The following is a 15740-nucleotide window of genomic DNA, read 5'->3' on the forward strand; positions in this document are numbered from 1 at the left end:
GGCAGTGATCTGCTCTTGGCAGGAATTAAAGTAGGGGAAGCCCTGGTCTCTGGATCCTGCTTTCTTCCCCAGAGACTGGGTGACTTGTCCAGATCTGTGTGTTTTCCTTCACAGACTCATGCTCCTTTTCAGTGTTGTCCTTCCTCTACTGAATCTCCAACTGCAGTGCTCAGCTGTCTTCCCATCTTCCCTTCCAGGCTGAGGACAAGAAAATGGCACTTCCCACAGGACTGTTAGCTGCAGAGAAAGCCGACGCCCGCGAGGAAGATGAGCTTCAGGCTGCTGAAGAGGTGAGTGGTCCATGTAGCCCCTGAGGTTTCCGCCTAAGTCTTTGGGGGAAATCTCACTTTCATCCGCAGCTTTCCAGGATGGCCAGCTGCCTCCCACAGCCAGCTGCTGTTGGCTGGCCTTTCGCACCCTTTTCAGCTTCCTTTCATCACCTCATGAAGCTCACCGTAAAACGAGACCGGCTGAAATAGCCCTTGGGTTCCACTGCGAAGACCTGTTGCGACACCCTGCTTAAGTTTTGTGTGGTCAGACCTGCTCCCTGCTACCTCTCCCTGTTCTTCTTTTAGCAGCGTATTCAGTCCCTGATGACCAAGATGACTGCCATGGCACGTGAGGAGGTGAGGCAGGTGTGGTCACGTGGGTGGGCGTGGTGTGGAGGTGGAGGCTTGGCACCACCCCGGCTCTGCTATGAGGGGGCCTCTTCCGAGTGTCCACCCTCAGGGCCCTCTCGTTTCAGCACCCTGCTTCCCGTTTTCTTGGGATCTTTCTTTTGGAAACCTTTTATACATGCACGGTGTTGCCGGCCATGGGAACCTCTAGGAAGGAGATTTGAAGGGCCCATGTGAAGACAGGATGTCCCAGCTGGGGTGGCATCACAGGGCCCCTGCAGGAGAGCTGTGGTTCAGCCCTGCCCCTCCCTAACTGCATGTGGCATCCCATGCCAAAGGAGCCCTTGTTTCCCTCCTACACCATCTAGGTAGATGATAGGGTACTAAATTTATATTCACTCTTCCCAGAGCTCATGACCTGTGTAAAAGGTTTAACCAAGTGCTTTGAAAGGAGAATTCCTTTTTAGGGCAGGAAGGGCCTGTGGCAGTCAAGAGATAGTTCAGGAATTCTGAGATCCCTTTTCCTCTCCCATTTGTACTTTCTTCCTCTGAGTCCGATGCCTGCCAAGTTCCCTTCAGGCTGTTTTTAGTGATCCTCAGCAGTAAAAACCCTGGAATGATTTTCCAGGATACCCAGGGTCCGAGGAGAATCTAACATAGTCTGCTGAGTGACTCAGGAGGAGGGAGGTGACTTAACCTTTGCCCTGAAGCTTGTTTTCTCCCTTCCTTGTTTCCGAACACATGAGCAAAAGCCAAGTTATTTTTTCCCCTGGGAATATTATCTATTTTACTTTAATAGTGTTCAGGGTTTCCAGTTGTGTGAAAGACAGTGCACGGCCTTGAGAACACACCCTCCCTGTGATTGCAGAGCCGTCTGACCGCTAGCTCCGTGGGCCAGATCGTGGGCCTCTGCTCTGCCGAGATCAAGCAGATCGTGTCTGAGTATGCAGAGAAGGTATGTGGGGACCCAGCTGGAGCCTTTGCCTCAGATAATGCCCCAAGGACTTCTGTTTCCCTACCCCCTCCCAGCAGTGAGGGAGGCAAGTTGTAATTCATCAGCCACGTTTGTCAAAAACATACACCACGCGGAGTCATCCGCATTTGCCCGTTAGCCGAATTCATTTTCTTCTGCAGTGCCTATTTTTCTATAAATATAAAGAGAAAACCTGTCTCTCAGAGCAATTATTGCATCTGATAAATGGATGTGTTAGGTACAGCATCCGCATTTTTCCTTCTCTACCAGGCTTCTTATAACTTGGGCTCAGTTTGGTGATGGGACTGAGGGGTGAAACTTTGCCACTTAGGAGGTGAACCTCATAAGTCAGCCAAGCCCAAGGCAGAATTTTGTGTTCTGCTTTATTAAAAGGGTATAGAATGAACAAAAGCCTGAAAGTCGTATTTCAGCATTAGATTTTTTTCCATCCTAAGAATAGGCAGCAGGACCTTGAATATTTCAGGGAGACAGTGATTAATCATTTGGCACATAACTGATCCTGGTCTGGCTGAAATGTAGTATCGGTAAAATCAGATTTACAGGGCATTGTTTCACATCCGTCCTTCCCCAGCCCTACTCAGGCTGCCGCACTAAAATGTTGATGTCTGTTGAAGCATCCAGCTTTGCTTTCCCTGTCTCAAAAGTCTTGACGACAAATTAGCTCTGCCCTCACCCTCTGAGAAATATTCTTCTGGAGCAGTTGCACAGATGATGTAGTTGGGGAACAGGTGTCACCTGTAATCTGGTAGTTATAATCTGCTGTAAACACAGCAGGTGGTCATCTCCCACCAAGTGGGGGGCCTTCTGAGCAAGGCTGAGGAAAATGATACAGAGTAGTGGTTACCAGAGGGGAGGAAGGCGGAGGGAGGGCGAAACGGGTAAAGGGAGTCAACAGTACGGTGACGGGTGGAAACAACTTTTGTCGGTGAACACACTTTCTTTCAGAAGTCGAAATAAAACGTTGTACACATACATTCATGTAATGTTATAAACCAGCTTTTTAAAAATGGCATAGAATGTCTGGGGAATGGAGTTCTCTTGTTTTCCCCACCCTCCACATCAATGCTTCTTAACGTGGGTTTTCTAATCCAACTTTCATAGAATCCAGAGTATCCTGTATTTTATATTTGCCACCTAGAAAAGGTGACAGTTGTCAAAGTGTCATCTGAGATTTGACCGGAAAAAGATTTAGGTCATCCTAAAAGTACCCGTAAAATCAAAAGACTTGAAGACATAGTTGTGGAAAGAGGGATTAATTCACTGCCCTAAGAAGAAGTTATCTTGGTTTGCAGTCAGCACACACACCTGGATGGCCAGAGGGTGAGTCTGTACCTGCCCTTAGGTCGCCACATAGCATTGCTGAATCCAGTTTTTACCAAAAGACAGATGGATGGGGCACTCACTGCCGTTCCTACAGGGACTCTGATTTTTATCTTCATACTTGCCCACTGCAAGCAGATAGGAGCTCAGATTATAAGAGGGGAAGCAAGTAGGCAGACCCTCCTTAGTATACCTGTCCTTGCTTGCAAGTCTTGACGCTTACCTGTCTTCCCCATCAGCTCAGCTATTCCTGCTGGGTCTCTATCCCTTGAGCGTTCCCTACCTCACCCTTGTACGGTGATCTGATGGCTGCATTCTGTATTCTTGCTTCTCTGCACCTGTTCTGTTCTTCCAGAAAAGAGTGAAATAGTAGTTTTGGACAAGTCTTTTTCCAAGGACGTATATAATTAAAACTTTTCATGGGGAATTGGAGTTCACCAGTTCATTGCTTGATTGTCTGTGTTGTTTGCATTAAATATATAGCATTAAAGACGAGTGCTTTTAAAATTAAATTGCCTTTAATCCTGTTCCCGTATCACAGTTATTTCACATTTGCATATTTAATCCAGTGTTTGTCCCCAGATATCCATGGTAACACCTAGTTGCAATCATCATGTGTGTCTAAAAGAGGTGGAACGGTGTAGTTACAAACACAGCATTGGAGTCCTGTCTTGGTTCATGTCTGTCTCCTCAACTTCCTAGCTCTGTGACCTTGGGCAGTTTATTTACCTTCTTTGCTCTAGTATCTTCATCTATAAAATGGGAATAATAAAACTTTACTGGCATGGCGTTCTGAAGATTAAATGAAATGTGAACAAAATGCCTAAAACAGTTCCTGGCACGTTATAGCCATGCACCTAATGGTAGGCTTTATTTGCACTTTTACAATCTGCTTTTTTTTTTTTTTTGTCACATCAAATTCTAAACATTTTCCATGTTTCCAGTCTTCAAAATAGTTTTCACATGGATCTGATAAAGTAATTCATTAGGGCTTCCCTGGTGGCGCAGTAGTTGAGAGTCCGCCTGCCGATGCAGGGGACACGGGTTCGTGCCCCGGTCCGGGAGGATCCCACATGCCACGGAGCAGCTGGGCCCGTGAGCCATGGCCGCTGAGCCTGTGCGTCTGGAGCCTGTGCTCCGCAATGCGAGAGGCCACAACAGTGAGAGGCCCGCATACCGCAAAAAAATAATAATAATAATAATTCATTACATTTCAGCTCATTTTTTATTATGTTTAATCTTTTAACCTGTGTAGAGTTCATTTTTATTTAGTCTGAATGTACATTCATCCTAGTTTTCCTGTTCCTCTCCACTTAATATCATTTATCAAATAATTTCTTTATACTCATTTGGAGATACTTTGTTATATTTTTGTATTTTAGATCTAATTTAAACTATGTATTTTCTTGCTTTATTGGTTTATACTTCTATTTTTATGCAAGTTCCATGGTAAAATCATGTTTGCTTTTTTGTTTTTGTTATTTGCTTTATTTGTTCGCTATAGTCTTGTCAATGTCCTCCAGCCAAAGACCACTAGGAACATACCCATCGTTGAACAAGTTGGGTTTATTGCTGGTTGTAGTGAAGGAGACCACACACCAATGGGGAATCATACAGCATCTCAGTAAGGAGGCATTAGAAAAGACTTATGGGATTCAGACTTGTTTTAGGGGATTTGGGGGACACTTCAAGAAAGTAGAGCTTTGCTTTGTGTTGTATGCCTTAAGGAGGGGCAGTTCAGTGAATATTATCTAAAGAAATCTATGAGACAAGGGCAGTGAATCAAGGTTAAAGCTGTATGCCCATGTTAGCTGGTATAGGGGGATGTTTGATCATTTAGGGGATTTGAACAATCTTCAGGTTTTTGTTCACGTACAAACATGACTCCAGAGTGGTCGATCCTTGTGGTTGTCTGATGTTGCTGTTCTCTGGAATTATTTATCTTTAACACCAAAGCCTAGTATGAGTGCAGGCCAGCTCCCAGCAACATCAAGGCCTTGCTGAGAGTACCAGATTAGCTCTCAGATGTCAGGGGCTGCTTTTCTCTTTCTCTGAATTTAGTTATGTATTGCTACACAGGAATATTACATAAATGCGGTGGCCTAAAATAACATGGTTTATTATTGCACTTTCTGTGGGTCGGTGGTTGGCACAGTGTAGCAGGGTCCTTTGTTTCAGACTCTTACAAGGTTACAGTGAAGGTGCTGACCTGGCCTGCAGTCTCATCTGAGGCTTGACCGGAGAAGGATCCACTTCCAAGTTCACATGGTTGTTGGCAGCATTCAGTTCCTTGACACCCGTTGGCTGAGGTCAGCAGTTCTGGCAGTCAGCTGGAGGCTACCCTCAGTTCCTTGCCAGGTGGGCCTCACCAACATCACTTATTTCATCAAAGCCAGCAAAGGAAGCACCTCCCCACAAGACAGACATTACAGTTTTATGTGACATAATTATGTACATGAAATTACATGCATCCTACCGCGTTTGCAGAGACTGGGGGGCTCTGTTAGGGTTGCTCACCACAGCGTATTTGTTTTTCTCTTTAATCTTACTGCCATAAATTGGGCTGAAACAGGGCACTGGCAATTCAAGTAAAAATCCATGCCCCTACCTTCCTGGCCTCAGTAATGAAACCCTTGAAAGTAGAGATGGGATTGAGGAATGCTCAGGAGGAAAGCCTTTGGTGGTACTTGAAAGAAACCCAAATTAGGCTGAGATCAGGATGGATTTTTTGCCTAGTGAAGAAAAGGGACGCAATAATTTTGGGAGGATGAAAGTGTGAAAGTGATTTTGTGACTAGGGAATGAATCAAACAGCCTGCCTGGTGTGAGTGGTTGGAAAGTCGACAGGCACCGAGAAATAAAAATGAAGTAAAAAACATGTACAGGCTTCTCTTTCATTTGTAAAGTTCACAGGTTCTTACAACAGTGTAACATGGTACATAATCCGTGTTTTTCAGAGCAAGTCCCTGAGATACATAACTCAATTTCATATGGTTCCTGTAAAGCAGGGAAGAGGAATGTGAATAAGCTTCCAGATACATAATTCATGAGTGTCAGCAGGCTCCGGCCAGGGAACACCATCTCTCTTTGTTTCCAGAGGGTGACACTCTTCCCAGAATGTACTTGGTGAGGCGCCACTGTGCTTCGTGGTGTTACTGTCCAACATGCTCACTGCATCGTAGCATTCATTTTTACAGGGAAGAAGAATCTAGTACTGTGATTTGCAGAAAACTAAAAGCTTGACTGTCCCCAAAATACTTCCACTGTACTATCCCAGAAGGAAGGAAAGGAAGCTGAGCCAGGCAAGGCTGGGCCAGGGAAGGTGCAGGGTGCCTAGAAAGGCAGGAAGGGACTCTCCTCAATGCCACATGTGAATCAACTGTACACCATGTTGACTCATCTGCAACTAAATCATTCTTGGTCAACATCTCCCTGAGACAGGATCTGAAAACATTTTGTACATCTAGAGGCACAGATCTGTCTTGGGGAATCAGAAGAATCTACCCTGAGTGCCTTCTCAGTGCCAGGTACTTTAAAAAATATTTTTTAAAGTATAGTTGATTTACAACATTACATTACTATTGGGTGTACAGCATAGTGATTCAGTATTTTATAGACTATACTCTGTTTAAAGTTATTACAAAATAATGGCCGTATTTCCCTGTGCTGTACAATGTGTCCTTGTTGCTTATTTATCTTATACATAGTATTTTGTATCTCTTAATCCCATACCCCTATCTTGTCCCTCCCCCAACCCCTCTCCCTACTGGTAACCACTAGCTTGTTTTCTATATCTGTGCATTTGTTTTTTTATAGATTCTATATATAAGTGATAACATACAGTATTTGTCTTTCTTATTTCACTGAGCATAATACGCTCTAGGTCCATCCACGTTTTTGCAGATGGCAGAATTTCATTTTTTATGGCTGAGTAATATTCCATTGTGTGTGGGGTATGTGTGTGTATATACACCACATCTTCTTCATTCATCTGTTGATGGACACTCAGGTTGCTTCCACATCTTGGCTATTGTATAAAATAATGCTGCTATGAACATTGGGGGTGCATGTATCTTTTTGATTTAGCATTTTCATTTTTTTTTATATTTACCTATGAGTGGAATTACTGGATTTTATGGTAGTTCTATTTTTAGGCTTTTGAGGAACCTCCATACTGTTTTCCATAGTGGCTGTATCAATTTGCATTCCCATCAGCAGTGTACAAGTGTTCCCTTTTCTCCACATCCTCACCGAAATGTGTTACTTGTAGACTTTTTGATGATAGCCAATCTGACAGATGTGTGATAGCTCATTGTGGTTTTGATTTGCATTTCTCTAATAGCGATGTTCAAAATCTTTTCGTTTGCCTTTTAGCCATCTGTACGTCTTCTTTGGAAAATGTCTGTTCAGACCTTCTGCCCACTTTTTAATTGGGTTGTTTGTTTTTTTGATATTGAGTTGTATGAGCTGTTTATGTATTTTGAATACTAACCCCTTATCGGTAATATCATTTGCAAATATTTTCTCCCATTCCAACAGTTGTCTTTTCATTTTGTCAGCAGTTTCCTTTGCTATGCAAAAGCTTTCAAGTGTATTTAGGTCCGATTTGTTTATTTTTGCTTTTATTTTTTTTTTGCCTTAGGAGACAGATCCAAAAAAATATTGCTATGATTTATGTCAAAGAGTGTTCTGCCTGTTTTCTCTTCCAGGAGTTTCATGGTTACAGGTCTTACATTTAGGTCTTTAATTTATTTCGAGTTTGTTTTGCATATGGTGTTGGGAAATGTTCTAATCTCATTCTTTTACATGTAGCTATCCAGTTTTACCAGCATCACTTGTTGAAGAGACTGTCTTTTCTCCATTGTATATTCTTGCCTCCTTTGTTGTAGATGAATTGATCACAGATGTGTGGATTTATTTCTGGGCTTTCTATTCTGTCGCATTGATCTACGTGTCTGTTTTTATGCCAGAACCATGCTGTTTTTGATTTCTGTAGCTTTGTAGCATAGTCTGAAGTTAGGGAGCATGATACCTCCAGCTTTGTTCATTTTTCTCAAGAGTGTTTTGGCAATTTGGAGTCTTTTATGGTTCCATATAAGTTTTAGGATTATTTTTTCTAGTTCTGTGGAAAGTGTCATGGGTATTTTGATAGGGATTGCATTAAATCTGTAGATTGCTTTGGGTAGTATGGCCACTTTAATAATATTAATTCTTCCAATCCAAGAGCACAGGATATCTTTCCATATCTTTGAATTATCTTCAATTTCCTTTATCAGTGTTTTATAATTTTCAGAATATAGTTCTTTCACCACCTTGGTTAAGTTTATTCCTAGGTATTTTTTTTGGCACAATTTAAAATGGGATTTTGTTTTTAACTTTCTCTTTCTGATAGTTCATTATAAGTTTATAGAAATGCAACAGATTTCTGTATATTAATCTTGTATCCTGCAACCTTACTGAATTCATTTATTAGTTCTAATAGTTTTTTTTGGTGGAGACTTTAGGATTTTCTTTATATAGTGCCATGTCATCTGCAAATAGTAATGGTTTTACATCTTCCCTTCCAATTGGATGTCTTTCTTTCTTTCTTTCTTCCTTTCTTCCTTCGTTTCTTGTCTGATTGCTGTGGTTAGGACTTCTAATACTATGTTAAATAGAAGTGGTAAGAGTGGACATTCTTCTCTTGTTCCTGATTTTAGGGGAAAGACTTTCAGCTTTTTCCCATTGAGTATGATGTTAGCTGTGGGTTTATCATAAATGGCCTTTATTGTGTTGAGATATATTCCCTTTATACCCACTTTGAGAGCTTTAATCATGAATGGATGTTGAATTTTGTCAAATGCTTTCTCTGCATCTATGATCATGTGATTTTTATCTTTCCTTTTGTTAATGTGGTATATAACATTGACTGATTTGCAAATATTGGACCATCCTTGAAATCCTGGAATAAATCCCACTTGAGCATGGTGTATGATTGATTCTTTGTATGTGTTGTTGGATTCAGTTTCCTAATGTTTCATTGAGGATTTTTGCATCTACATTTATCAAAGATGTTGGCTTGTAATTTTCTTCTTTTGTGGTGTCTTTGTCTGGTTTTGGTATCCAGGTAATAATGGCCTCATAGAATGAATTTGGGAGTTTTTCAGAATAGTTTGGGAAGGATAGGTATAAGTTCTTTGTATGTTTGGTAGAATTTCCCAGTGGAGCCATCTGGTCCTGGACTTTTCAGAGAGTTTTTTTTATTCTGTTTCACATCTAGTAATCTGTCAAATTATCTGTTTATTCTTGACTCAGTTTTGGCTATATGTTTCTAGAAACTTGTCTGTTTCTTCTAAGTTTTCCAATTTGTTGGCATAGCAATTTTCCAATTTGTTGTTCATAACATTCTCTTATGATTTTTGTATATCTGTGGCATCGTTTGTTATTTCTTCTCTTTCATTTCTTGTTTTGTTTATTTGGGTCCTCTTTCTTTTTTCTTCTTGGTGAGCCTGGCTAAAGCTTTATCAGTTTTGTTTATCTTTTCAAAAAAGAAGACAGCTGTTAGATTCATGAATTTTTTTCCATTGTTCTTTTGGTCTCTATTTCCTCTCATCTTTACTATTTCCTTCCTTCTGCTGACTTTAGACTTTGTTCTTCTTTCTCTAATTCCTTTAGATGTTAGATTAGGTTGTTTATTTGATGTTTTTCTTGTTTCTTCTAGAAGGCCTGCATCACTATAAACTTCCCTTTTAGAGCTGCTTTTGCTGCATCCCATAGATTTTTTAAAGTTGTGTTTCCATTTTCATTTGTCTTGAGGTATTTTCTGATTTTCTCTTTGATTTTATTATTGGTTTTTTAGTAGCATGTTGTTTAGTCTCCACGTATTTGTGCTTTTCCTATTTTTCTTACTGTAATTGATTTCTAGTTTCATACTGTTATGGTTGGGGAAAAAAATGCTTGATATAATTCTGTCCTCTTAAAGTTGTTGTGACTTATTTTGTGGCCTAGCATGTGATCTGTCCTGGAGAGCATTCCATGTGTACTTGAAAATAACGTGTATTCTGCTGTTTTGAAATGGAGTGTCCTGTAGATATCTATTAAATCCAACTGGTCGATTGTATCATTTGAGACCACTGTTGCCTTATTCATTTTCTCTCTGGGTGACCTGTCCATTGATGTAAGTGGGGTGCTAAAGTCCCCTACTATTACTGTTTTATTGTCAATTTCTTCATTTATGTCTGTTAATATTTGCTTTATACTTTTAGGTGCTCCTATATTGGGTGCATGCATATATGGTAACAAGTAAAATATCCTCTCCTTGTATTGATCCGTTTATCATTATATAGTACCCTTCTTTGTCTTTTGTTATAGACTTTATTTTAAAGTCTCTTTTGTCTGATACGAGTATTGTTACACCTACTTTCTTGTCATTTCCATTTGCATAAAATATCTTTTTCCATCCCCTCATTTTCAGTCTGTATATGTCTTTAGCTCTGAAGTGAGTCTCTTGTAAACAGTATATAAATGGGTCTTTTTTTTTTTTAATCCAGTCATCTACCCTATGTCTTTTGATTGGAACATTTAGTCCATGGACATTTAAATTAATTATTGATAGGTATGTACTTATTTCTGTTTTATTACTTGTTTTCCTATTGTTTTTATAGTTCTTCTCTGTTAATTTCTTCTTCTTCTTGTTTCTTCCCTTGTGGTTCTTTAGTAGTATGTTTGTGTTTCCTTCTAGTTTGTGTGTATCTATTGCTGGTTTTTGATGTGTGGTTACCATGGGGTTCATGTATCTCGGCTTATAACTATGTCTGTTGATACTTGTTGTAGACTGATAGTCGTTTAAGTCCAAACACATTCTAAAAGATCTGCATTTCTTTACTCCCCTCCCCCACGTTTTGTGGTTTTGATGTCACATTTTACAGCTTCAGGTCTATCCCTTCACCATGTATTGTAGTCAGAGTTGCTTTTCCAGCTTTTTGTCTTTAATCTTCATACTAGCTTATTTAAGTGGTTGATCCTCAGCCCTCACTGAGGCCTTTGCTAGTTGGATTTTTCCTTTTCTATAGATTCTTGCTTCTTGTTATAGCCTTTTCTTTTCCACTTAGAGAAGACCCTTTAACATTTCATTTAGGGTAGGTTTAACATTGATGAACTCTCTTAGTTTTTGCTTATCTGAGAAGTTCTTTATTTCTCCTCCAATTCTAAATGATAAACTTGCTGGGTAGAGTATCCTGGGTTGCAGGTTTTTCCCTCTCAGCATTTTGAGTATATCGTGCCACTCCCTCTATCCTGCAAAGTTTCTGCAGAAAAATCAGCTGATAGCCTTGTATATGACTCTGTTTTTCTCTTGCTGCCTTTAGAATTCTCTCTTTATTTTTAACTTTTGCCATTTTAATTATGATATGTCTTGGCATGGGTCTGATTGAGTTCATCGTGGTTGGGACCCTCTGTGCTTCCTGTACCTTAATATCTGTTTCCTTCTTCAGGTTTGGGAATTTTTCAACCATAATTTCATCAAATATATTTTTGGCTCCCTTCTCCTACTGGGACCCCTACAGTGTGAATGTTGGTAATGTGTGGTGTTATCTCAGAGATCTTTTAAACTGTTCTCATTTTTTCATATTTGGTTTTTTCTTTTTGCTGTTCCAAGTGGGTGACTTCCAAAATTCTGTCTTCCAGATCACTTATGCATCCTTCTGTATCACTTAGTCTGCTATTAATTCCTTATAGTGTTTTTCATTTGTTGTTGTATTTTTCACTTCTGACTGGTTCTTTTTTATATTTTCTAGTTCCTTGTTAAAATTCTCACTGTGTTCATCTATTCTTTTCCCTAATTCAGTTAGCATTTTTATTACTAATGCTTTGAATTCTTTATCTGGTAATTTGTTTACTTCTCTTTCATTATTTATTTTTTCAGGGGTTTCTCTTGCTCTTTCAGTTGAGACCAGTTCCTCTGCCTTCTCATTTTGCTTAACTTTCTCTGCCTTTATGAACTTACATGAAACAGTAGTTATCTGTTACAGTCCCGAAGCGTGTCCTTATGTGGGAGTGTCCCTGTACAGACTACATTTGCCTCCTGCCTTTGGTGGGAGAGCTGGATTTGACCTCAAAGCAAGTCACATCTTTCCTCAGGGTGTGCCGGCACCTCTCACCTTGGTAGAAGGTGGGGCTATAGATGGAGGGGCTAAAGCTGGAGCCAGCTGTGAGCTCAGGCTTCCCCTCTGCTCTGTGGCCGTTACTGCCCTATCAGGGGCAGGGTCAGATCCCCAGTTGCTGTAGCAGAAGCCCTGAGGGTTGGCTCCAAGCCGGCTCTGTTCCCTTTAAGTGTGTGCTCTCCCCTTTCTCAGCACTGGGACCCTTTCCCCAGACGGGGGAGCAGTGCTGGAGCGAGATGGGGCCTGTGTGGGCTCTCGGCTCATGATGGGGCACGGACTGTGGCGACCCAGCCACAGACAGAGGTCAGGGCTGCTTCCCTGTGCCGCCTGTGCAAGTGCCGCAGTGGCTGCTCCCACCCTGCTCAGACGCAGCCTCGGGGCCACGTCTTTGTCCCTCACAGCCAGCCCCTGCCCCCAGCCTCTGCCTCCCCTGCCCTGTTGTGGAGCCATGCCACAGGGCAGATGGGGCCCAGGTGGGCTCTCAGTCTCTATCAGGGTGTGGGCTGTGGAGTCCAGGTGCCGTCAGAGAGCAGGGCTGCTTCTGATGCACTGGCTGAGTGAGTGCCAGCAGTGGCCGAGCTCTCTCCCCAGTCGTGACGGCCCTCAGTCCACCGTGGAGCTGCGATGTGACGTAAGCTGGGCTAGGGTGTTCACTTGTCTCAGGTTGGGGCACATGCCGGGGTGGGAAACGAGGCAGCCACTGGAGCAGTCCTCCGTCCGCCCTCCACCTTGCCCTGAGAGCAAGCCACCGCAGATATGCTTCTCTCGAGCAGAGTCCAGGCTTCCCACAGCCCTCCTGTTTGTCCGTCCCACTGGCGCTCCAGTCAGCTCGAGGGGCTCATCTTCCCAGTGCTGGACCCCGGGAACGGGGAGCCCAACATGCGGCTTGAACTGCTCACTCCCCAGGGTGGATCTCCGCCCACGTAATCTCCCTTTTCCTCTGACTCCCTTCCCAGGGGACCCGACCTGATTGCTTTTCTTCCCTTCCTGCCCGATTCCGTGAGGATCTTTCTTACAGCGTTGGTTGTACAGGAGTCTTTCTGCCAGTTTCCAGTTAGTTTTCGGTGAGAACTGTTCCGCCTGTAGGTGTGTTTTGGATGTGTTCATGGGAGGGGTGAGTTCCACTTCTACTCCACCATCTTGATCGACCTCCGTTCCAGGTACTTTTTGTAGCACTATCTTATTTAATTTTCAAAAGAGCATGCTGCCTCCTTGCTTATAATCCTCTGCCTTCCTCCATCCTTATGTTGATACTTACTCACGTGCAATTGAAGCTACCTGTTTATTGCACGTGGACCACACTTTACTCTTCTCTGCAACCTCGGAGCCTCACCGAGCGCCTGGCAGTGTTGGCGCTCAATACGTAAGCATGTGATATTATATCTGTTTTGCAGATGGGATGATCATCAGAGGCGTTAAGTAGCTTGTGTACTACCATGTAGCTAATAAGTTCCAGGTTTGCATACAGGACTGTCTGACTTTGAAACCTGTCTCTGTGGCAGGGTGGAGTGTCCTCAGGGAGCAGCAGGGACGGCCTCCTTGGCCATCTTTAGTGTCTGCCTCCCAGGCTTTGCAGTGACTAAGCCTCTTTAGACTCTCCCACTGTCTGACTGCCCACTGGGGCTGAGTGGAGTGAAGAGGCCAGGTCATGTTGGGGACTAACCACAGAAATAAGTAAAAAACTGATGCAGCGCAAGCACTCCCACGCAGTCATGCCTAAGCTACTAAAAACTGTGGGACTTTCTGTTTGGGGTATGTGAGTGGCTTTTCATATCACTGGAAAATGCCACATTAAAATACTCTCATCCAGCTTTCCAGAGTGTAACGTCCTAGCCAGAAGACTGTCAACATCTTGATGTTATTTTAAGGTGAGATGCATTGGGGGTCATCAGGGACTTATTTGTGGAGGAAATTCTTTTTCTCCATAGGTTTTGGAAACTTTGCTGTCCAGCACAGGGACCTTGCCTGCATCAGAAGGTCATGGGGTGCTTAGCAACTAGGAGACCCTGACTTTCGTTAGAGAATGTGTCCTGAGCTGAGCTGGAACCAGTGTGATTTCTAATAAGCTTGGGTATGAATGATTCTAATCGCATCACCTGACCCCACCCGAGAAACTTTTCTTCTAGCAGCATGAGCACGTACGGTTGGGGAAGAAGTGCAGTACAGGGGAGGAGGTGCCCTCTCGGGGCCCTCCTACTGTGGCCGCAGATAGAAAAACCCAGGTTGGGATTCGGGGGTTCAGTGGGGTGGCGAGGTCGGGGAGGATTTTTAAGCCCCTTCCTTCTAGGCTCCATTTTTTCACTTAAGGTCACAGATGTTAGGTCCAGATGTGTAAACTTCTGGAGGGCCAAGATTTCATCTTTCATCTCTGTGTTCCTGTTGCTTGGCACATAATAACGCTCGCCCGTCGTTGCGGGTGCCTCTCCTTCCTAAGGCTTTTCTCTGATGTGTGGGTCAGCTCCGTGTCGTCTCCTCCATAGCACTGCTCACAAGGCACTATTTCATTTGTCTCTGCCTGTCTCCCAGGACTAGAATGTGTGCTGTCAACCAGGGCTGGGAGCATCGTACATGCCCTGTGCCTAACGTAATGGGGTTTTCATAACCATTTGTTGAAGGAAGGAAAAAAGGAAGGGAGGAAGAAGAAGGAACGAGGAGAGCTTTCAAAACCCTCTTGCTCTGTCACAGTGAAGGCTTGGGGAGAATGTGGCGGATATAGCACCTGTATGGATGAGCGGGTGTTACCTGACTAGACAGTGAGATCTGTGTCTTTTTCCACGTTTCCAGTGCCTGACACTGTGCCCCAGTAAAGGTTAGCTGATGAAACAAAGGAAGGTAGGGAGAGAGATTTAAAACAATCAGAATTTGGAGATGAAGGAACCCTGTATATCTGGAGAGAATATGCTAATATGTTTGTGTCTCCAAACTGCTCCCAGGTTTCCTAAATTCTGAGTTATGTAACACAGAAACTAACAGCGAAGAGAATGATACTAGCTAATGAGTTGTTGACCTGGTGGGATTGTCTCAAGTCACACAGCATAACCTGTACCTTTCAGGGTCTTTATCAATTTGGATGAAAACATAGGAATTAGCTTCATCAGATTTAAATGTCATTTAAAGCTAGAATAGAAAAGGTGGCTAATAGATTGCAGAATAGACTCAACATTCAAAAATATCTTAAACTGAAATGTGAAGCCCAAACAGATAAATTCATTTTTTAAGGAAGGTAAGAGGGAACTATTTTATTTCAGAAAAATCAGGCATACCAGTTTAGGATTTGGTGAGGATGCCGTGCGGCCTGACATTAGTTCATGGGGTAAAAGTGGGAGGTTTTGGATTTTGTTCACACCTCCTAAATATTAGGTGCATTCTGGGCAGGTAGACTGTATTGCTCACCTTGGGACCCAGAGCTGTGCATTAAACTCAGCAAGTTTACCTGAATATGGGTCTTTGAAATTCATGGGACTTCGTTAGTGGAAGTCAAGAATATTGAAAAGCACATTTATGTATCTGGTTTCATTAATGGGAGCAGAGTGTAGATCAGGGAAAGTGAATGATCCCATCCTGTCTGCAGTACTCAGATTCCACTGGACATGCTCAAAAAGGATTATGAGCTACGGTATGTCCAGGGGATAGCCAAGATGGTGAAAGGAGCCAACATCTTATTATGAAA

The 15740-nt window shown here is 42.6% G+C and overlaps 1 protein-coding gene across 3 annotated transcripts in view; it reads left to right on the forward strand.

Moving 5' to 3' along the window:
- Positions 1 to 15740, forward strand: part of CCDC93 (CCC complex scaffolding subunit CCDC93) — an 89095-nt gene that overhangs the window by 38859 nt on the left and 34496 nt on the right. For all 3 annotated transcript variants that reach the window (XM_082630583.1, XM_082630582.1, XM_082630584.1), the window contains exons 9-11: positions 198 to 290; positions 576 to 626; positions 1486 to 1572. In XM_082630583.1, the coding sequence (XP_082486709.1) occupies positions 198 to 290; positions 576 to 626; positions 1486 to 1572 (231 nt within the window). The remainder of the gene's footprint in view (positions 1 to 197; positions 291 to 575; positions 627 to 1485; positions 1573 to 15740) is intronic.

Source organism: Mesoplodon mirus, assembly GCF_964341445.2.
Source record: "Mesoplodon mirus genome assembly, chromosome: 8".
NCBI classification, from domain to species: domain Eukaryota; kingdom Metazoa; phylum Chordata; class Mammalia; order Artiodactyla; family Ziphiidae; genus Mesoplodon; species Mesoplodon mirus.